At 45.3% G+C, this 23,668-nt stretch overlaps 1 protein-coding gene across 4 annotated transcripts in view; it reads right to left on the bottom strand.

The window, feature by feature from the left end:
* The window catches only part of fah (fumarylacetoacetate hydrolase (fumarylacetoacetase)), a 263,029-nt gene that overhangs the window by 182,901 nt on the left and 56,460 nt on the right, over nucleotides 1–23,668 (bottom strand). For 3 of the 4 annotated variants that reach the window (XM_077518259.1, XM_077518261.1, XM_077518262.1), the window contains exons 6-9: nucleotides 14,801–14,898; nucleotides 12,950–13,002; nucleotides 12,733–12,832; nucleotides 7,561–7,691 (exon numbers count right to left, since the gene is read on the bottom strand). In XM_077518259.1, the coding sequence (XP_077374385.1) occupies nucleotides 7,561–7,691; nucleotides 12,733–12,832; nucleotides 12,950–13,002; nucleotides 14,801–14,898 (382 nt within the window). The remainder of the gene's footprint in view (nucleotides 1–7,560; nucleotides 7,692–12,732; nucleotides 12,833–12,949; nucleotides 13,003–14,800; nucleotides 14,899–23,668) is intronic. The other variant, XM_077518263.1, reaches the window with a different exon arrangement.

The following is a 23,668-nucleotide window of genomic DNA, read 5'->3' as shown; positions in this document are numbered from 1 at the left end:
GAAAAAAATGGGACTCTCTGACTCCGACATTTGTCTCCAGTGCTCACAAAACACTGCCGATACTTATCTTCATGCTTTATGGTCATGTACTCCAGTGCTGCATTTCTGGACTAAAATCTTGGAAAAGCTCGCTGATATATTAAACTGTAGGCTTCCTTTATCTCCAAGATTGTGTTTACTAGGTGACTTAACAATAACTGAGCTACCATGTAAACAATCTCAATCTATATTTATAGCCCTTACTATTGCTAAAAAAATAATCCTTGTCAATTGGAAAAATAAACAATCTCTAAATATCGACCACTGGTTAAACTTACTAATAAATTATATCTCAATGGAAAAAATCTCTGCCTTAAATAAAAATCAAGTATCAAGATTTAAACAAATATGGTCTATGTACATAGATTATTTTAATCTCAATTTGGCAACTTAATCCTGCCAAGATTCTGCCTGTTAACGAGAGCCACCACATCGTTACAACTTCTGTTTTCGCTGCTTCTGTATTTGGTATTTTGTATCTGATTGTTTTTATTTTTATATAGTCAGGAACCTAGTTGCTGCTAGTGGGCTCGAGCATACCACACTATACGACACTATACTCATTAACTCCTTAAGATCTATTTCTAGTGGGCACTAAGCATCAACACTTGGTGTTACTGCATGCTAATTAGTCAATTTTCTTGATGCCGTCCCCTGTGGTCGGGCGGGGGTGGTTCTGCCCCCCCCCCCCCCGTTGTCTGCTCGGTGGCGGTTGCGTCTTGGCCGCTCCCTGGGCCCCCTGTGGGGTGCGGTGTTGGGGTGCTTCCCCTGGTGCCCGGGGCGGTGCCGTCCCGGCGCGGTCCGCTGCTCCGTGCCCGGCGGCGCGGTTCGGGGTGGGTGGGCCTCCGGTGTGCCCCGTGGTTCCCTCTCCCCTCCCCCTTCCTCCCCCCCGTCGCCTCTCCCTCCTCGCCTCCTCCCGCCCATCCTCCTCTGCCTCCCGGTCCCTTTTCCCTTGTCGCCCTCCCTCCTCCCCCCCCCCCCCCCCCCCCCCCCCCCCTCCTGCCCTGCAGCCGCCCTTTCGCCTTCTTGTCGTCTTCTCCCCGCTCCCCCCCCCCCCCCCCCCTTCCCTGTCTGCCCTGCGGCCCCTCCCCCTCCCTCTCCCTGGGCCTGGGGCTCCCTCCCCGCCCGGGCGTCGGGCTCCGGGGGCCGGGCGAGGGTTTGGGGCCTGCCCCACTCCGGTAGAACTCCTGGCGCCCCGGGCGGGCTCCGGTGGCCGGTGGGCTGTCCGGTAGCCCTGCTGCGCTGGCTGTCCGCCCATTGTGGTGCCGGGTGGATGAGGTGGGGGGCGGGTGGGGGTGGGGGTGCTGGGTGGCGGGCGTGCCACCTACACCCTCCGGGTTGGGTGAGGCCCCGCTGGTCGCTCCTCTTACTCACTTCACTAGCTTGCACTATACACTTTGTAAATATACACATAGGGCACACAACACATTTCTTGGTGGGGTGGGGAAGGGTGGAAACACCGTCTTCACCCTTCAACTCCCCTCCAATTTTAATGCACCTCACGTCCAAGGGGAGGGGTGAGTTGGGGCGGGGAGCCATCAGAGGGGATGGACTGCAGTGCCTGGCAGCGCTGTGGTCCCCCCCATTTGTGTCCCTGCCCCACCACTTTGTCCCTCCATTCCCTTTTTTAATGCACCACACATATACATATTCATTTTTTTGGGGGGGATACGGGTGTGTCGGAGTAGGGGAAATTTTTTCCCTCTGCTCCGACTCACCTGCTCCCAATTTTAATGCACCACACGCACACACTTGTATATACACTGGGTGGGGCCACATTCACGGTGTAAGGGTAGAGCTCGCCAGTCGGCGAGCTGGCGGACTCAGTAACAGGGTTAGGTGTCACTAGTACTCTGGCGTGACAACCGGGGCCTCTCCCCACCGGGCTCGGTGTTCTGGTGTTCCGTCTTCTCCCCTGGTGCTTCCTCCTCTGCTTCCCCCCTCCCGCCGCTGTGCAAATCTCGCGCGGCTGGAGGTGGGGTGGGCACATCTTCCCTCTCTGCGCTGCTGCCCGGTGCCGGTTTCCGGGGGGGGGGTTCTCGCGGGGGGCCGGGTTCGCGGGGGGGGGTGGCGGCCGTCGGGGGGGGGGGGGGGGGGGGCGGCTTGTTTGGGGGGGGGTGGAGGTATGGGTGGGTGGGGGGTTGGGTGCTGGGGGTCGGGGGTGTGTTCGGGGGTTTGGGGGTCGGGGGTGGTGGGGCCTGGGTCGTGGTGGATGGCGGGTTTGGGTGGGATGCGGGGGGGTCGTGGGGGGATGGGGGCTGGGGACCGGTGGGGCGCTGTGGGGGCCCGCTGGGCCTCGTTCTGCGGCCTTGGGCCTTGGGTGTGGGCCGGGGCTGGGGCGGGGGTGTTCCGGGTGTCTGGGTCGGCTCGCCGACCGGTGTCCGCTCGGGTGGCTTGGGGGGTGGCCTTGGTGCTGCCGCGGCCTGGGGATTCCGGGGGGGGGGGGTGCTCGCTTTTCTGGACCGCGGTTGACGGCTTCTTTCTTTGGTGGTGGACCTTATGCATGCCAGATCCGTCGCACCAGCATCTACTGAAACTCAACAGAAGTACCCTCTCCCTCCCACAGCCCCTTGAATCAGTTGGTGCTGGTGTCTGTGGTTCTCACTTTGCTTTATCTATCCTTCCCTCCTTCCTCTCTTTAGTTTTTCCTCTGGTCACTTGAGATCTTAATTTATTAGAAGTATGAGGTTTCTGGGGTTGGCATAAGACTCTGGTTTTGTAACCACGCAGGAGGGGTCTTGTTGGTGCTGGACTTCACTTTGATGGATTGGATGTACTGGCTTCTATGGATCTCACTCTGCCTTATCGATCCTTCCCTCCTTCCTCTCTTTAGTTTTTCCTCTGGTCTCTTGAGATCTCGCTAAATTTGCTGGAATTTAGAGGCTTCCGGGGTTGGCGTAAGACTTTGATTTTGTAATCATGGGGAAGGCAGGAAGTGTTTGGTCGGTGCTGGATTTCACTTTGATTTACCTTTCTTTTCTCTTTATTTCTTTTTTTTTCTGACCTTTTCTCTGGTCTCCTGACCATTTAAACCTCACGACTCTGGCAAGATTCTGAAGTACCTGGTTAAGGCAAAGGGTAATGGGATATTTATAAGGTTTTAGGTGAATGAAGAGTATAAATTTATACGTATTTGCACGCACGCACACGCACGCACGCACGCGCACGCACGCAAACGCACACACGCCAACGCACGCACACATACACACAAAAAAATAAATAAAAATAAAATAAAATAAAAAATAAATAAAAAAGAGCAATGATGACAAGACGTTGAATCGGTAAGACTACCGAATGAAAAATTCTGAGCTCTTAAAAAAAAAAAAAAAAAAAAAAAAAAAAAAAAAAAAAGAAACTTGGCACACACATCTGGCCTGGTAAAATGAGCAATATTTTATTGTTGATTGTGCTATTTTTCCAAAAATGACTCAATAGCGCCCCCTAGAAATCTTTAACGAAGCAGCCCCGGTTGTACGTTTAAGCAAGAACGACGGATATTTTTAGGTGTATGAGGGAGCCCAAGACCTACAAAAAAGTCTCTTGGACTCATATGCTAAAATGAACAGGAAGTCAGCTACGAATTTTTGAATGTCCCATTGTTGACGATTTTTGCACATTTACAGGGGGCATACTTTTGCCCAATTCCACTACACGTTTCATCCGACTGACTTCAGACTTGACCTGGACCATGTCAAGACCTGAGCCAATGACAGACGGAAAAATCTTGACTTTTCGGAATACTATATGATGAGGGCGGGGCATCAAATTTTGTGTTTTGCAATGAAAAAGGATATGCTTAATAACTCCCCGGTACATGCTCCAAAAAATCCCAAACTTGACATGTATGTTTATCGTCAAGGCCTGAAGGTATCTCCATGACAATATTCAGTTATATATGCAGCGCCACCTAGCCCTTGAGGCGTGAAAATAAAATACCCCACATATGGTATTTTTACAAAAATTGTAAACTCATTGTAAGTGTGATAACTAAGTCATTTATGAATATTCTTTTAGTTTCCACCACTCAAAATGTTCACTGGTATCAGACCGATCCAAACATATCTACTTTTTAATTTAGTTTTATTTATTTTTGATAGCCTCTATGGACGTTAAAAGCAGTATCGTGAATGAAGGATATGCTTAACTCCCCGGTGGATGCTTCAAAAAATCCCAAACTTGACATGTATATTTATAGTCAAGGCATGAAGGTATCTCTGACAAAATTTAGTTATAAATACAGTGCCACCTAGTCCTTGAGGCATAAAAAAAAATAAAAAATCCCCACTTAAGGTATTTTGTACAAAATTTGTGAACTCATTGTAAGTGTAATAACTAAGTCATTTATGAATATTCTTTTACTTTTTCCACTACTCAAGATGTTCACTGGTATCAGACCGATCCAAACATATGTACTTTTTTATTTTGTTTTATTTATTTTTGATAGCCTCTATGGACAATAAAAGCAACATCGTGCAATGAGTACGAGCGATGACGGGTATATATACTTTTGCAAAAAATACCAATCAGGTCAACTCATTCCCTAAAAATAAAAAAGGACGCTGATTTTTGCAGATCTTAACAATCACCAAAACCCATTGAGCTTGACACACACATCACACCTGGCAAAAAAAAATCCACATTTAAAGGTTTATCATGCCATGTTAAAAGAAATTTTGCTCCAAATGTGCCAGTGCCCCAATGTGCGAGTACCCCAACGTGCAAGTACCCCAACGTGCAAATACCTCAATGTGGCCCGGGCTGCGAGGGCCCTTTATAGCTGCTTGCAGCTCTAGTTAGGGCCCGAGCAGCGACCGCTGCGAGGTCCCTATTGTTTTTGTAAAAATTATTATTATTATTATTATTATTATTATTGTTGTTATTATTATTATTATTATTATTATTTATTCTCCGCAAACGATCGCGATTTTGGGTACCTAAACATTCACGAAAACTCACCAAACTTTGCACACTCCTCAGGCCCGGCGAAAAATTTGATATTATGAAGTCGTCAAAACAACGCGACTCTATAGCGCCCCCTAGCATAGAAAAATAAAAACCAAGCCCGGCCCAATTTTTTTGACTGAATAGTTGATGCATTGTGCCAGAAAGGGTTTTGTATTAATTCTCTTGAAAATGTTTTTGTCTAAAATTAAGGCGATTATATGGTTGCTGTTTTTTTCATTTAAAACCCTGATCGGAGCATGCCTATGGCTCTTTTCCTAATTTGCATGAGGATGAGTAACAGTTGTAAACTTTTTGTGTTACTTTAATATCACGCATGGTTGGATTGATAGATTGAACCTTGATATCATACGCTAAGTGGGGGCTACACATGAACACATACTATCAGGGTGAAAGGCGGTCTCTTATGCCGCTTTTCCATTAGCCCCGCACAGCACGCTACCACACCACACTTCACCTCGCGGAACGACACCACATGGCCATCATTGTGTTTCCATTACAACAGGCGTGCTGCGGAATGGGGGAGGGATCATTTGAACTGTACAAGCTTGCACACCCACAGTGTGGCTCTGCCGTAATATTTCACGAGCGGCAAGTCACGCCAACATTGAACCGTAATTTCAATTTCAAATAGACCACCGTGAGTTAAATAATGCGATCTTGAGTCCACGACCGGCTCGCGAAGCTTGCTGCCTTGCGCTATTTAACTCTTTGACCGCCAAAAACGTTTAATAACGATTAGTAAAATCAGGACGTATGCTGCCATGAACGTTAAATGACGTCAGCATAGTTTTTTATTTTTTCCTCAGTGCAACGTCTAAGTGCAGCACTGCCTAGTCAATGCATTGTGGAATCAAAAACACTAACTATGGCCAGCAGATGGAAGCATTGTAACTCTTTTTGTTAATGATCAAAGCCTTTGTCATATCAAAGTTTTTTTGATAACGTGTGGCAGTAAAAGAGTTAAGCCTGATTTATGCCTCCACGTTTCCTCTCGCGTTAATGACCGGCGTAGATCACATGATCTACGCGAGCCATGAATTTTAAGTGCCGCGTAGCTCGTGGCCGGCTGCGGCGCACACGTCGCCAATCCTTGCACGCCGTAGATGGCGGGGCGTAGCTCGCTCGTGATTGGTCCATTCGATGGCGTACTCGGCTTTTTTTTCTTTTTTTTTTCCTCTCTCGCCGGAGTGGCCGCCCCCTCGCCCGCGAGGGTTTCCATGAAGGCAACTGTTCGGCGGCGCAAATCGACTTCCTGCTCGGAGACCACGGCTGTGCATGTGGATATGTGCCTGGGACGAGAGGCGGGGGGAGAAAAAAAACAAAACAAAACTGTTCACTAAGCGCGTGGCTGTTGTGTTTTGGCGAGTTTACGGCTGACACCGGTGCAAATTGGCAATAAATAATTGCCACGGTGATGAGCCGACTCTCCCCCCGGCTTTGTTTCGTGTTTCTGAATTAAATTGAACTTCCTGAATTCGTCATAAAATGCAGAGGAATCTCCACTCTGTGGCGTCCCAGCCGTAGCGACAGCCCGACTTGGAGTGAAACTACAGCACACAACGATGTTTATTGTGATGTGCATTGTGCACAAGTTGGAAGGCAAACGCACATTATCATATTTATTGTACTGTATTTTTATGACTTTATGTGGGCACCTCTGCCTCTGGTGTAAAACAAGGAAATGGGTGTGCTCCACGGTGTTGTTTGCTGCATTGATGTCGGCCAATCAGATGACAGTGATGAGACAGCCCCGCTCGGTCCCTGACGACCGGCGTTGCAGAACCACTGCCCAGAGGGCTCTAAAAAGCAGTTATTACGGAACCACTCTGCCCCGAAAAAGTGCCATGGGGACGCTAACATCGGCTGGGGACAAAAAATACCACTTTGGTGTGGAACCGGTCCGGTGGAAAAGCGCCATTAGTGCCCACTTCATCTGTCCACAGAGGTCTACTTGCAGTTCCTTATAAACATACTTCAACTTCCTGCATGGACTCCAGCCAAGGTTATTTTCGTTAACTAAAACTAACAAAAAAAAAACGAAAATAATATTCAAACAACAATTTCATTAACGAAATAAAAAGGGAAAATGATTTTTAAAAAAACAAAAATAGAAAAGCACCTTCAGAATACGTCGCTCCCATGGTGTTTTTTTAAATATGGTGCACAAGTCATACACACTTTTTTTTAAACTAAAGATAATACTGAAACTAACTAAAACTAAGCATTTAATAAAACTAACAAAAAGTAACAGAACCACCCTGAAAACTAATTAAAAGTAACAAAATTTAAAAAGCAAAACTCAAAACGAAATAAAAACAAAAATGAAAATTCCAAAACTATAATAAACTTGACTCCAGAAAAGCAGCGTCTGCCATGTTTTTTTTGATTGGCCACATTAATGCCCACGTTAATGCAAATGGCCCGTTTCTAACTATGCCAAGCTTCGCGCATCTGCAAACACTTGCTCTAGTGCTCGAAGCCAAGCTGTGCCATTGGCACAGTTATACTACATTCTAATGAACTTGTACAAAGCATGAATATAGAGCCCGTCGTGACCTGAATGGGATTCGGCTCCGCAAAGGGTAACAAGGCCTCCATGGGGACCACCCAAGGTGAGATGGTTGTTCCAAAGTTCTTCCCCAGGAATGGACCCAAAGGAACATACTCCCAAGATTGGATGTCTCGAGCTGGAAGAGATTATATATGTATGAGAGTTGATGGGCTTTTTTTCCCCCTACACCCGAATAGCAAGCAGACAGAACAATATTCTTCACATTCAAACCTCATCCCACTATGAATTTACTCACACTATGCGTGTGCGGGTGTGTGCGTGTGCGTGTGTGTGTGCGTGTGGTTGTGTGTGTGTGTGTGTGTGTGTGTGTGTGTGTGTGTGTGTGTGTGTGTGTGTGTGTGTGTGTGTGTGTGTGTGTGTGTGTGTGTGTGTGTGTGTGTGTGTGTGTGTGTGTTAATCTTCAGAGCAGGAATGGGCAAGCGGCAGCACACGCCCACACTCTTTGTGGCACAAATTACTTATTTTTAATTATTTTAGTTTAGTTATTATAATATGGAGCCACAACACTGTCAATAAGGTTTGGTATTGGAAAAAAAAATTTGATTGTAGAAAAAGCTGCAGTGGACCAGCATGCCTTGCGCGCGCTGAGATTCCGATTCGAATTAGCATGACATGATGTATAAAGTAATTTCAATCATGGCGGTTTTAACGCCACAAGGTTATATGTAGAAAAACACAGACTTACAGGCGGTTTAGGAGTTCCAGGTGAACTTTTATCCACGAGTCTCTCGGACAATCTGCCACAAGGTATTCGGTACAGTACTGCCTTTAGCCGCCAGAGGCTCAAAGCCCCGCCCCTAACCCCGCCCCCGAACCCTCCCCCCTCCATGTTAAAACACTGTCAATAAGTTGAAACTGAAAAAAGGAGAAGTGAAACTGAAACCCAGCGAGTTGAAACTGAAAAACCGTCAAACTCGAAAAAAAAGAGAAAGCGTAAAAAAAAATTGCAGATTGGCATTGAAAAAGACATCATAATAAAAAAAAAAAAGTATGGTTAAAGAAAATAGTGTTTTTTCAATGTTTGAATTGTATTTTTCAATACAACCTTTTACAATGCCAATTCTTGTTTTACAATGCTAATACTTGTTTCAATGCCACTGCAGCTTTTTCTACAATCACATTTTTTTTTCCAATACCAAACCTTATTGACAGTGTTGTGGCTCCATATTATAATTAGTTTCTGTATTTAATCAGATTTTAGTTGGAATAACATTTGTTCTGCCCTTCAGGCAAGTTCTTGTTTCTTCGTTATTGCAGACTTTTATTTTGAAAGATAGGCTTTTATTTTGCTACAACCGGTCTATAACAGGAAGTGTTGAGGACCCGCGCGTGTGAGCGTTGAGAGGTTGAGCGAGAGGAAAAGAAAAGGGAAAGAAAGATCACATCGAATTCGAGCACGCCATGAGGGGCTTATTGTTTTGTTTTTTGTTTTTTTTACAGAGGCAACGCCTGTATGTATAAAGTTCTTTATTCAAATGTTAAAGTGTTATTGAAGGCTAAATTGATGCACACTGCTAGTTTAGGGGAATTACTGTTGATATATTAGCTACCTTTAAGTTTCTGCTATACAAATGACGTCAATGTCTGTTAATTAATGAAGGACATGGCCGACTGCTTTATTGTGTTTTTATATTTTAGTTTCACACTACTGAATGTGATGACAAGATGGCCCATTAAAAGCTCCAAAACACAATGAGGACGTCTTGGATTCTCATTGCAGTTTAGCTCACTGTCTAGCTTTGACTAAGCTCACACACGTTGTAGTGAGGACAGTACAACATTATTCACCTCTAATTGCAAACAGTGCTTCTACTGGGTCTCATCAGAGAGGAAGGGAGGCTGCGTTTCACAGCAGCACCAAGAGCTAACAAGATCAAGAAATTTGTCTTTCAAGTAAAATATGAAGCAGGTTATATGTCCATCAAATTAAAATGCACCTGTTTCATACTCTACACATCGCCAGCTATCAAATAAGACCTATTTTGAAAAATGCGATTGGCAAAAATTGGAATAAAATCGGTTTAAAGTTGCCAACATAGGTGTTTTGACTGCAGAGGCTAATGAATGAAATTGGTGATTTTGGTGACCTGTTACTGCCACAAAAACGAAATTTTTGTCAATCGAATTTTTCAAAATAGGTCTTATTTGAAAGCTGGCGATGTATAAAGTGTGAAACGGGTGAGAAAGTCAACGCCATTTTGTTTTTGTGGCAGTGACAGGTCACCAAAATCACCAATTTCATTCATTAGCCTCTGCAGTCAAAATGCCTATGTTGGCAACTTTAAAACGATTTTATTCCAATTTTTGCCAATCGAATTTTTCAAAATAGGTCTTATTTGATAGCTGGCGATGTGTAGAGTGCGTAACAGGTGAGAAAGTCAACGCCATTTTGTTTTTGTGGCAGTGACAGCCCACCAAAATCACCAATTTCATCCATTAGCCTCTGCAGTCAAAACGCTTCTGTTGGAAACTTTAAACCAATTTTATTCCAATTTTTGCCAATCGCATTTTTCAAAATAGGTCTTATTTGATAGCTGGCGATGTGTAGAATATGAAACAGGTGAGAAAGTCAATGCCATTTCGGTTTTGTGGAAACGGGAGTCCTTCAAAGTCAGCAAGTTTCACCCAAAGTGAGTGATGACTCTGCAATGGCAAACACGGGATTTTAAGGTGGTACGAAAAGATGATTTGACGGGAGCGCGACCGTGGGGCCAACTTCAGCGTCGTGGGAAATTGAAAGACAGGGAAATTAAATGAGCAGCAAGCCATTGCATTAGTGTTGTAGACAACGGCAACTTCGGTTGAAATCTTTCATGGCTAATAGCATCTCAATGCACTAACGACATTGATGTCCATTTTAATTTGGAGGACATATAACCTGCTTCATATTTTACTTGAAAGACAAATTTCTTGATCTTGTTAGCTCTTGGTGCTGCTGTGAAACGCAGCCTCCCTTCCTCTCTGATGAGACCCAGTAGAAGCACTGTTTGCATTTAGAGGTGAATAATGTACTGTCCTCGCTACGACGTGTGTGAGCTTAGTTAAAGCTAGACAGCGAGCTAAACTCTGCAATGAGAATCCAAGACGTAATTGTGTTTTGGAGCTTTTAATTGGCAATCTTGTCATCACATTGAGTAGTGTGAAACTAAAATATAAAGACAAAATAAAGCAGTCGGCCATGTCCTTCATTAACAGACATTGACGGCATATGAATAGCAGAAACTTAAAGGTAGCTAATATCTCAACAGTAATTCGCCTAAACTAGCAGTGTGCATGAATTTAGCCTTCAATAACACTAACATTTGAATAAAGAACTTCATATATACAGGTGTTGCCTCTGTAAAAACCAATAAGCCCCTCACGGCGTGCTCAAATTCGATGCGATCTTTCTTTCCCTTTTCATTTCCTCTCGCTCAACCGCTCAACGCTCACACGCGCGGGTCCTCAACACTTCCTGTTGTACACCGGTTGTAGCAAAATAAAAGTGTATATTTCAAAATAAGAGTCTGCAATAACAAAGAAACAAAAACTTGCCTGAAGGGCAGAACAAATGTTATTACAACTAAAATCTGATCAAATACAGAAACAGAAACAAACATAATTTGTGCCACTACGAGTGTAGGCGGGTGCTGCCGCTTGCCCATTCCTGCTCTGAAGATTACCAGTAGTCATTAAACACTAGGGCTAGGAATCTTTGACTATCTCACGAGTCGATTCGATTACGATTTTTGGGTCTACGATTTGATTCAGAATCGATTTTCGATTCACAATTATTTGATTGACAAATTATTTCTGCTTCAATTTACAGATATGCACAACATTGTCATGATCTACTCCAGTCTGCTTTGCAAGACAAAATGACAAATAGAGACATTACAGTGTCTTTTTTTTTTTTTTTTTTTTTTTTTAAACATTTATTAATTTTGTATTGTAAGTGCCTTTTCCCACAAAAACAGCATGTGGGCTACAACTGCCTTTTCCACTTCTTCATTTCTAATTTAAATAAAATCAATTTTTGGATATTAATAGAGATTCGATTCGATTAATAAATGAGAATCTCAATTCTTTTATGAATCAATTTTTTGGCACACCCCTAGTAACTCACAACATCAATAATTACCCAAAACTTGAGTCGTATATGATTACTTGCTAACATTGCCAAGGCTAACTCTTGTTTATACACCTGCATTGATAACATGTATTGCTGTGAATATATGAATCAAAACATTGTCTGGCTCAAATAAATTTCCCAGAGGGAGCCATCCCAAAGGGATCAATAAAGTCAAGTCTCAATCTCTCTAAGTCTACATGATAAGGCTGTAATGTGGCTATAATGAATCTGCTGTCAATACGCAAAATGGGGCTGGTGGTCTGGCTCTTGGAATGCGGCTGGCGTGGGCCGCCCTGCTGGGTGGTAGCTGAGCTGACCAGAATCGAGGCAATATTGTTTGAAAGCTATGGGCAAAAGGCAAGCCGATCTACTCTTCTGGACGCCACGACATGTGTGAAAGCTGATCCGAGGTCAGCGAAGACGCTACTGGTGAACGAGAAAAAATGCGCTTGCCTTGGCTGCTCGCCTGGTGGAGTGGGCCTGCTGGTGGCGTCTGGGGACTGATTCACCAGTTCCAAATGACTGGGACCAGCCGCAATCTACACACGGACATTCAAGATGAACTGAGCAAGCAGTGTCTGGGATAGTATGGGATGGATGGATAACGATATGAATCAATGACTATTCTAAACAATGTATATGACTGATGCGTTTTAGTAATGGATCGATGGGGACGGGTCCCAAATAAGCCATCGGCTTCTACCCATCAGCCCTTCTTTCGGACGTCAATGTTGCAAATGATGTGATCGAAAGGAAAAAATGAATAAAACTAACCATTATTCCATACATAAACGACAAGGCATTAGCAATTGGTTTACTTTATAATGTAAAGAAGTATTATGTATAGTCAACAGTACAAGATGCATGGTGGAGCACTTATGGACCATCTGTCCATCAGTTTTCTATTCCACTTATCCTGTTGTGGTTCATGGGGTTGCACACTCATTTTTAGTAAATCCAAAACAAGGCACTGACTGCACTGCCCTCACCGACTTATTATTGTGCAGTTAATGTTGATGAGTTATAGATGTGCAGATGTTCTTACCACTCCAATCGTTCATGAGTACCATGCCAAAGATGTGTTCATGAGCTTTCTCAATGGGGATTGGTTCCCCAAGCAAATTCCCCCCTCCAACAAAGAAAGCCTACACACGGAATAAAACATGTATATTTTTAGATATTAAAACAAATTTTAATTTCAATTGAGTAAGTGAGTGATTTACAAGCATGTACATGATTAGATGAGAGAAAGCTATAATCACCATCTCTAACTCAATGTCCAATTGCTTTGATGGGCCAAACACAGGAGGTTTTGCTGCGACAAAGAAAAGAAACATTGCTGTAAATTCACTGTATGTTTACTTGTACTGTTCTGTGTTCTTAAACATGATTCAATTGGCTAATGTACTGTATAACAATGAATAATTTGTAGCGAGCAGTGACGGGAGTCGGAGGCAGAGTGTTGAAGTCCGGAGCCAAAGACCGGCGGTTTATTGATATCAGCTTCTCATCGTTTAACAGCAACAACAACTCACTCTGCGCGAGGCTCACAGACCTACCAACATTTTGTTCTTTTATCCTTTCATCCTTTCATCCCAACAAACTCCCCCTTCGTCCCAATGTTCCGTGGGTGAATTATGTTCTAATCACTACACAAGCCCCCCCAGAATTCACCCACAATCAAACTCCGGATGACGGGGCGGCAAAACTGCCCGACCCCTGCGGGTACAGGACCCAGGGAGCGAGGGCGGGAGGGACACAGCAGAAACACCAGAACAGTCCCGCGCACCAACTGGCGGGGATGCAGGAACAACTGGAAGGGACCCCACACGGACCACAAGGCGCAGCCCAGGGGGGCGGCCGCGGCGGGGGGCGCGGGGCACGTCCAAGGGTCCGGCCAGGTCAACATGAGCCGGTTTAACTTGCAACCCGTTGTCGGAGCCCCGAAGCGACTGGGTGTCACGGTCGGAAGCCTGGTCGGCCGCCATCCGGGAAAAGTCGAGGCCCAGCTGTACCGTGTTGACGGCTGCCCTGGACAGACAATCCGCGACCACGTCGTCCTTGCCAGCGATATGTCGGATGTCCGTGGTGTATCCAGATATGAACGGCAACTGTCGCTGTTGCCGCGCGGACCACGGCTCGGACAACTTCGACATGGAGAAGGCGAGCGGCATGTGATCGACGAAGACCGTGAACTCACGGCCCTCCAGGAAGAAGCGGAAGTGGCGGATCGCCAGCCAGACAGCAAGGAGGGCACACCAAAGACACATTTAGCTCGGTTAATAATCAGTCCAGCCTGGCTGAGCTTGGAGAAAAGCTGCCGGAGGTGTGAAAGGTGTTCTCCGATGGAGGAGCTGGCCACTAGGATGTCATCCAAGTAGATGAAAACGAACGGCATGTCCCGGAGAACAGAGTCCATGAGACGCTGAAAAGACTGGGCGGCGGTTTTAAGGCCGAATGGCATCCTTGCCTGCCGGGGAAGAGGTGATAAAACTCACGGCTCTGGCCGCCGTGGAGCTCCCGAGCGCGGACACGACGTGGTAGTAGCGCGTGGAATCGTCCGTAATTCCACGGATGGCAAACTGAGCTTCAGCTTGTACAAACCACGTCGCCGCGGCCGACTCCCAAACTCCGGTAACTTGAGACCAGCAGAGTTCGCCATGTCGCTCAATTCGATCAAATTCTCAGCCTCGGAAACGTCAACGAGGCGGATGTCGGGGTCACCAATGTAGCGAGCAGTGACGGGAGTCGGAGGCAGAGTGTTGAAGTCCAGAGCCAAAGACCGGCGGTTTATTGATATCAGCTTCTCATCGTTTAACAGCAACAACAACTCACTCTGCGCGAGGCTCACAGACCTACCAACATTTTGTTCTTTTATCCTTTCATCCTTTCATCCCAACAAACTCCCCCTTCGTCCCAATGTTCCGTGGGTGAATTATGTTCTAATCACTACAAATTTAATAATATAACAACACGGAAAGGCTTTTTCTTTCACCAAACATACAATCTACAGTAAATAGACATTGATAGACACTAGTGTCTATGTGGCTCATTTACATTTGGTCAACATTTATCAGGGAAGTCTGTGTAATGAATTGCCACTGTAAACTTACTCTGATCAGGTCTCATCTGTCCCAACGGCCGACGAATGGGGGTGCCAGAAACAACCACTGATGATGCTCTACCATGATATCCCACAGGAAGGCTCAACCTGCACAAAATAAAGTGCTGATTAATAGAGAAAATCATAAATAATGAAGTTGTTTTAACTGATGTTTTCAATGTCATAATAATCTGAGGGACATTCTGAAATATGATTATACAAATAGAACCAGGTTCTTTCAACTGCTGAAAGGAGACTGATTCTCTCCTCTTTCATCTATAACCGCTCCAAACATCAAGCGTATGTAGCAATTAAAAAATGTTGGTTTATTGTGATTCTATTGTTGTTAAAATATTATGTTATGTTTATGTTGTTCTGTAAAGCGCTTTGTGACAGCTAAGGCTTTTGGAAAGTGCTAGATAAATTAAGATGGCTTGACTTGTGCAACATAACAATGTCTGACCTCTGATTTATACTGTTTGGAAGAGTTAAAACGACAGTTACAAATGTAACTACGCTTCTGTGAATCCCGAATGACCTGGCGGTGCCGTAAACAACATGGAATTCTCCCTACGCGATAGCGTCATCGAGCAAGAATAATAGAATATGCTTGTCCCTAGTTCCGGCTGATGTAATCCACATACCATACATAAAAAAGCATCATGACTGGAACTCATTCTCTCAGAACCTTCTTGCGCAACTCAACATGAGGGCTCTGAGTGACAAGCAATGCTGGCGGTCGTTCGGCACTCATAGAAATGGTTAATGTGTAACTATCGTCTATTTTGTCCCTCTCGACCGTCAGGTGGCGGTGCTGTAACCAGCATGGAACGCCGAATACCAGCGACGTCACAAAGACACACAGCGGGGCCTCTGCAGGACAACGAACCACGTCCAGTGGATGAGGAGAGGTGACATCCAAACTGTAGAACCTTGAAAACGTGAAGGGCGACGACCAGGAGGCAGCTGCACAGATGTCCTCCAAGGGCACGCCTTACAGAGTGGCCTACGGCGTAGATACACTCCTGGTGGAGTGACTGCGAACCGTCGGAGGAGGGGACCGACCAGAGACCCGGTACAAGTGCCCAATCACATCCCCGATCCACTGAGCGAGGCGTTGCTTGGAAACAGCGGCCCCCTTAGTTGGGCCGTCGCGAGACACAAATAGCTGGGTGGATGTACGGAAGCATGTCGTAGCATCCAAATAAGAGCGGAGCGCCCTCACAGGACAACAAAGACCCGGAGTGGCACCCCGATCCGTAGATTGAGGAGGAAAACGAGCAAGACCCTTCCAACTGACGTCACTTTACCCAGAATGCTTAGCGACCGCTTACCCTCTTGATGGACAAACAATCCTTAGAAAGACACGAAAGGAGCAGTGTTTTCGGTGAATGATTCATCTAAACATGACAAATGTACCAAAAGACGTCCATAGTTATCACGACACACTACAACCAGCCGTTCTTAGCCGGTATTGGCAAAAGCTGGAGTTGGTTGGAGGGAAAGATCTGTATCTACTTTCACCATTGGCCTGGTCAAAGCAAGCCACAACGTTCCCCCAAGTAACTTATCACAATATTTTAAATGATCTCATTGTGAAGAAGATTGCCTACACATGGGAGCACTTTGACGCCATCAAGAGCCTGGATTCTTGAACTAGGCAGGATGGGAGTGGACCCCCACCTGGTGAACTGGATCTTCGATTACCTCACTTGCAGACCACAGTATGTCAGGCTGAAGGACATCACGTCTGACACAGTGGTCAGTAACACAGGAGCCCCTCAGGGCACAGTGCTGGCTCCTGTTCTCTTCACCCTGTACACCTCAGACTTCTGCTACAACTGAGAGATGTGTCATGTACAGAAGTACGCCGACGATACAGCCATCGTTGGATGCATCCAGGATGACAGAGAGGAGTATCAGAGACTGGTCAGAGACTTTGCTGCTTGGTGCCACACCAACCACCTATAGCTCAATACCTCTAAAACGAAGGAGCTGGTCATTGACTTTAGGAGGTTCAGACCAGGACCAGGACCCGTCCTGTTAGAGGGAGCTGAGGTGGAGGTGGTGGACAGTTACAAATACCTTGGGTTGTGGCTGGACAATAAACTGGACTTGACAACAAACACCAGTCACCTGTACAGGAAGACACAAAGCAGGATGTACTTCATGAGGAGACTGCGTTCTTTCAACATCTGCAGCAAACTTCTGAAGATGTTTTACCAGTCTGTGGTTGCCAGTGTTCTCTTTTATACCGTGGTGTGCTGGGGGGCAACACCAAGAAGGACTTTCACAGACTGGACAAGCTTATCAGGCGGTTGGCATGAAGCTAGACTCTCTGACAGTGGCAGAGAAGAGGACTCTAGACAAACTGCTGGATATTATGGACAATACCAGCCACCCTCTGCACACTGTCATTAGCATTCAGGGGAGCCTGTTCAGTAGTAGGCTGATGCTCCCCAAGTGCCGGACCAACAGACTAAAGAACTCCTTTGTCCACCGTGCCATTGTACTCTACAACTCCTCACTGGGGGGGAGAGTGCACTTCACGTCACAAATTTAGCACTTTACTGTACTTAATTTATTTAATTCAATCTCTGATATAATAACCTTATTTATTGATTGATTGAATTTTTATTCTTTATTTTATTTTTTCATTATTATTATTATTATTATCATTATTATTATTACAATCTCTGGTGTAATAACCTTATTTATTGATTGATTGAATTTTTATTTATTTTATTATTATCATCATTATTATTATTATTATTATTATTATTAATTCAATCTCTGGTGTAATAACCTTATTTATTGATTAATTGATTTTTTATTTATTTTATTTTTATTATTATTCTTATTAATTAAATCTCTGGTGTAATAACCTTATTTATTGATTGATTGAATTATTTTTTATTTTTATTATCTGTTCTTATTAGGGGTGGGTACCTCACGATATGATACGATACGCGATACGAGGCTCACGATAACGATTATCTCGCGATATGACGATACTGCGATTATCGATATATTGGTCAGGAAATAAGTCCACGATAATCACGATAAATCTACTCAAGACATAAACTGATGTTTTTTTCAATGACAAAATAGTTTATTTTCATACCATTACTGAAAAAACCATTAAAACTGGTGTCTTCTTCAGAGTGAGTAATTTAGTGCATTTTTTTAAACAAAAACAAATATCTTCTCAACAGAGAACTTTCTGTGAGCAAATTTGTGTCTTTCTTAAACACTACTGTCATACAACATGCCAGTCAATTACTTAGTCAATTGTTTCATTTTATGAATTTTGAATTAAATTTAAATGAAATTTTAGATATTAAATCAATATTAACATTGCTCAGAAATTGTATGCTTCAAAAAGTAGAAAGATATGTTTTAAAACTAACATTGACGATATAATACACATTTTTCATAGAAACTTATGCAAAACTGGGTCACTCGCTGGACAGATAAATGTCTTACACAAGTAAAAGTAAGCTCATGCTTTTCTTTAAACAAAAACAAATGTCTTCTCAACAGAGAACTTTCTGTGAGCAAATTTGTGTCTTTCTTAAACACTACTGTCATACAACATGCCAGTCAATTACTTAGTCAATTGTTTCATTTTATGAATTTTGAATTAAATTTAAATGAAATTTTAGATATTAAATCAATATTAACATTGCTCAGAAATTGTATGCTTCAAAAAGTAGAAAGATATGTTTTAAAACTAACATTGACGATATAATACACATTTTTCATAGAAACTTATGCAAAACTGGGTCACTCGCTGGACAGATAAATGTCTTACACAAGTAAAAGTAAGCTCATGCTTTTCTTTAAAATAAAATAAAAAAAAGAAAAAGAAAAGTAAAAGAGCAGCACGTATGATTTGAGGTCCTAATCACTGATGGAATGCGTGGAAATGGTAAAAAAAAAAAAAAAAAAAAAAGATAGATGTCCATCCGTTGTTGACTCGCTGGTAAGACTGTAGTGTTAACTATCGGTAAGTGAGACAATGACGACACCTGTTGATGTTTAACAGTCTTCTTTATCGCTTGCTTGCCATGTGCACCAATACAACACATCCGTGTAGCAACATACATTCCGATTTATCCAACACCTCCCCTTTTAAGTCAGAACTCTCCATACACATCCATATCTGTATTGCTGTAAGACTTTTCAACCTGTTACATAACAATTCAACATTCAGAATATCCATAACAATAACCCAGACTATTTATTTTCTTTTAGCTCCCATCATTATGTATATCGTGTTTATAACAGACCTTTTTCTATTCTAATTTTCTATTCTTATAACTCAGTAACAAACATATCGTCAGGAGTAACACCTACAGGTCCAACCGCTTAGGTGGACGCGACACTCTCCCTGAGGCTGTCACATAAGGTGTGCCTGTAGTATTTTGTATATGACTACCAGTTATGGTTAGCACGTCGCCTCCCAGTTCTGAGGACTCCGGTTCGAGTCCAGGCTCCGGCCATTCCTGGGTGGAGTTTGCATGTTCTCCCCGTGCCCGCGTGGGTCTTCTCCGGGTACTCCGGTCTCCTCCCACATTCCAAATACATGCATGGCAGGTTAATTGGCGCTCCAAATTGTCCCTAGGTGTGCTTGTGAGCGTGGATGGTTGTTCGTCTCTGTGTGCCCTGCGATTGGCTGGCAACCAGTCTGGGGTGTCCCCCGCCTGCTGCCCAGAGCCAGCTGAGATAGGCGCCAGTGCCCCCCGCGACCCTTGTAAGGAATAAGAGGTCAAGAAAATGGATGGATGGATGGACTACCAGTTGTAACAGGATTATTAATTGGTTGTGTACTACTCATCTTCGTGTCAGTACTAACTGGCGTTTCAACTGGTGCTGAACCTAATGGCCTCACATGTGTGCGATTTCTTCTGAAATACCCCTCATCTGTGTTGATGACATATGATCTGGGTGTAGCTGCCTGCTCTACAACTGTCCCTTCTTTTTTCTCTCTCTGCAGCCACACATTTTGGCCCACCTTCAGGGGTGTTAAAGGACGGGCCCTGTGGCGACGGTTGAAGTAATATTGTTGCTTTTCCTTCGACAGTCTCTGTTTGGATTTAAAGTCCTTGATGTTTGGCCATCGTGGGAGTAAGGTGACAGGGTGTTGTGGGAGGCTAGTTTGCAATTGCCTACCCATCAGGAGTTGCGCTGGAGAAAATCCACACTCAAGAGGTGTAGCTCGGTATGTGAGAAGCGCTTTTGTTTTGTCACCTCCTCCTTTCCACAGTCCTTTTATGGTGGCCACAGCCCGCTCGGATTCTCCATTTGGCGGTGGGTACCGTGGGCTACTGGTAACATGTGCAACTCCAAATTCCGCTGCAAAGTCCTTAAATAGTTCACCGCCGTACTGCGGTCCGTTGTCCGACACAACTGTCTCCGGTATCCCGTGACGACTGAAAGCCTCCTTGATGGCAGCAATCACCGCTGCTGCGGATGGCACTTTCAGCTTGGCCACCTCGATGTACCTCGAGAAGTAATCCACCATGAGAACGTACGTCTCTTTTTCCCAGAAGAACAAGTCAGTGCCGACTCTCTGCCATGGACGTTGCGGTACCGGCGTTGTCATCAGTGGTTCCTTGTGTTCCGCTCTGTGCTGTAAACATGTGTTGCAGTTGCTTACAAGTTGACTAATCTGCACTGACAGTCCTGGCCACCAGACTGACTGGCGGGCTCTAGCTCGGCATTTTACTATTCCTTGATGACCACTGTGAAGCTGGCCTAATATTTCTTGTCTCATGGATTGTGGAATTACCAGTCTCTGTCCTCTCAGCAGTACCTCACCAGCCACAGTGAAGTTGTCCTTCTCTGGCCAGTAAGGTCCCAACTCAGGAGACAATGCATGCTTTTCCAGCCACCCTGACTGACAATACTGGATGAGTCTGGCGCCGATTGGGTCCATGTGTTGTTTCTGATGGATTTCTTTCAGCTTTGGCGCTGTCGCTGCCAAACTCTGAATCACAGTGTCCACAAACACTTTGACCTCTGTCTCGTTGCTCAGTTATTCCGGTGTCGGCATGTATTTTACTGGTGCTCTCGACAGGGTGTCCGCTGTTATCAGACTCTTTCCTGGGACATGCACAATGTCAAATGTGAACTTCATCAGCCTCAGACGAAACCTCAACACTCTGGTTGGCAGCTCGTCCAGTGCTTTAGTGCTCAGCAATGGCACCAGAGGCTTGTGGTCTGTCTCCAACTTGAATCTCAGTCCATGGATGTATGGCGTTAACCTTTCGCAAGCCCATGCGACTGCCAAAGCCTCTTTCTCTATTTGTGCAGAGTGTTTCTCCACCTCAGTCAAGCCTCTTGAGATGAACACTATCGGTCTCCATGCTCCATCAGGTTGCTTCTGAGTGAGGACGGCACCCAGCCCGTAGGATGAGGCGTCAGCTGCCACACATGTCTCTGCTTTTAGCGAGTATGGAGCAAGAACTCGTTGTGAGCTCAGTTCCATTTTTAATTTCTCAAAAGCATCTGCCTGTTGAGGCCCCCAGTGCCACTCATTCTTTTCACTGAGAAGGTCCTTCAGTGGCTTTGTGTATGATGCGAGATGAGGGAGAAACTTTCCCAAGTAGTTGGCCATGCCCATCACTCTCCTCACCCTCTCTGCATCAGTCGGTTCGGGCATCTCCATGATGGCTCTAACCTTGTTTGGGTCCGGACGCATACCATCCCCCGTAACACAGTGTCCCACGAACAGAATCTTATCTTTTGCGAATTCACATTTCTCATTCAATGTCTGTCCGTGTCTTCTGAGGGTTTGTAGCACCTTGTGTAACCTCTCATTATGCTGCGGCATGTCTTCTCCAAAAACGACAATGTCGTCAGCCTGGCAAACGACCTCCTCACACCCTTCCAGCATCTGTGACATGCGACGCTGAAAGTGTTCTGGAGCAGATGAGATCCCAAATGGCAACCGGTTAAAACAAAATCTACCGAAAGGGGTGATGAATGTTGTGAGAAGCCGGCTTTCCTCGGCCAATGGGATTTGCCAAAATGTGGCATCGAGTTTTGTGAAAACCTCTGCCCCTGATAGCATGGCGAGTGAGTGGTCTACCGCTGGTAGGATGTGCCTCTCCCTTCTCACCCACCTGTTCAGATGGGTCATGTCCACACACAATCTTATTTTACCTGGCCGCGCCTTGGGTGCCACCACAAGACCGGCGCACCATGGGGTGGGCTGTGTCACCCTGGAGATCACCCCAATTTGTTCCATACGTTCCAGCTCCACTTTACCTTTGTCCCGCAGGGGCAGGGGTACTCTGCGGGGGGTTGACAAGGGCATATGGAACGGCTCCTGAGTCTAACTCAATTTTGTAGGGCTCCTCCAACTTCCCCAGCCCCAAAAACACGGTTGGGTACTGTGCTCTGAAGTCCTCTGGCTGTGTTTGCACTGCATTGACACGTTTTACCAGCCCAAGCGGTTTAATTGCGGGGAGACCCAGCAATGGTTTGTACAGCCCTTTAACAACATACACATCCTGTATTGTTGTCCCTTGAGCCCTGGTTAGTTTGCCTTGAAAGCGTCCTTTGACGTCCAATTTTTGTCTGCCTGGTCCATACAGCACTTTTGCTGGCGCCTGTAGTGATCCATGTTTCTGTGGGGAGTAAATGCTGCTTGGAATAGCTGTGACACTTGCTCCGGTGTCCAACTTGAAGAGTGTTTCATCTTGGTTTAAGTGCACTATTTCATACCACTCCTCATCCTCCATGCAGTCCATTTCGCCCAGGAATGCAAACTCCGCTTCCTCTCCGCTTCCGCCATGAAGCTCTGTTATGTCGTGGACGCCTCCAGCCGATCTGCACTTTTTTGCAAAGTGTCCCTTCTTGTGAGACCTTCTGCATTCTGCATCACGTGCTGGACATTCAGCTCTTGAGTGTTTCTTAAACTGTCCACATCTGCTGCACTCACTTAACTTGGAGACTGTTTTGTCTTTTGTTGTTTTAAATTGCTTAGCAAACTTTTTCTGTATTGTCTCAATTTGTCCTGGTTGCTGCTCAACTCCTCTCAGGACCGGCTGCTGTCTTTTTATTGTTTCACTTTGTCTCACCTTTGTCATAGGCCTTTCCAATGTTAAATCTGCATCCAGCTGTAGGCTCTCCGATAACTTAGCATCTCTTATGCCCACAACAATGCGATCCCGTATGAGCTCTTCTCTGAAAACACCGAACTCACAAAATTCTGCCAGCGTGTGCACCGCCGTTATGAAGGACTCCACACTTTCGTCGGGCTCCTGGCACCTCCTGTTGAAGAGCGCCCTCTCGAAGATAACGTTCCTCTTGCTAACACAATGAGCCGTGAAAGCCCTCGTAACTGCCTCGTAGGAATTTTTTTCCGCATCAGTCAGAGGTAGGACATTTAAAATGTCCTCCGCGTCGTCACTGGCAGCGTACATGAAGCTGTTAACTTGGAATTCTTGTGATTGTTCATCCAATCCCGACGCTACTCTGTAGCGCTTGAAACGCTTCAGCCATCTTGGCCACTCGGTAACTTTCGTGAAGTCAAACCTGTCCGGCGCCGTTAACTGAGGCATAGCAGCTCCGCCCTCAGCGTTCCTTCTTTGCCCGGCGTCACCTTCGCTCATCGTTGCCTTTTTGCTTCTGACACCATGTAGTGCAGGGGTGGCAAACTGCGGTCCTCGAGGGCGGGTGTCCTGCAGGTTTTGCAGATTTCCCTACTCGAAGTGCAGCTGATTCCAATTAACAGGCTCGTTATCAGGTTTCTGCAGAGCTTGCTGATGAGCTGATCATGAATCAGCTGTGTTGAAGAAGGGAAATATCCAAAACCAGCAGGACTGCGGCCCTCGAGGACCGGATCTCGCCACCCCTGATGTAGTGT

Source organism: Festucalex cinctus, chromosome 4 (genome assembly GCF_051991245.1).
Source record: "Festucalex cinctus isolate MCC-2025b chromosome 4, RoL_Fcin_1.0, whole genome shotgun sequence".
Taxonomy (NCBI): domain Eukaryota; kingdom Metazoa; phylum Chordata; class Actinopteri; order Syngnathiformes; family Syngnathidae; genus Festucalex; species Festucalex cinctus.
The sequence above is the reverse complement of the archived record's forward strand: the minus strand, read 5'-3'. Positions and strand labels throughout refer to the sequence as shown.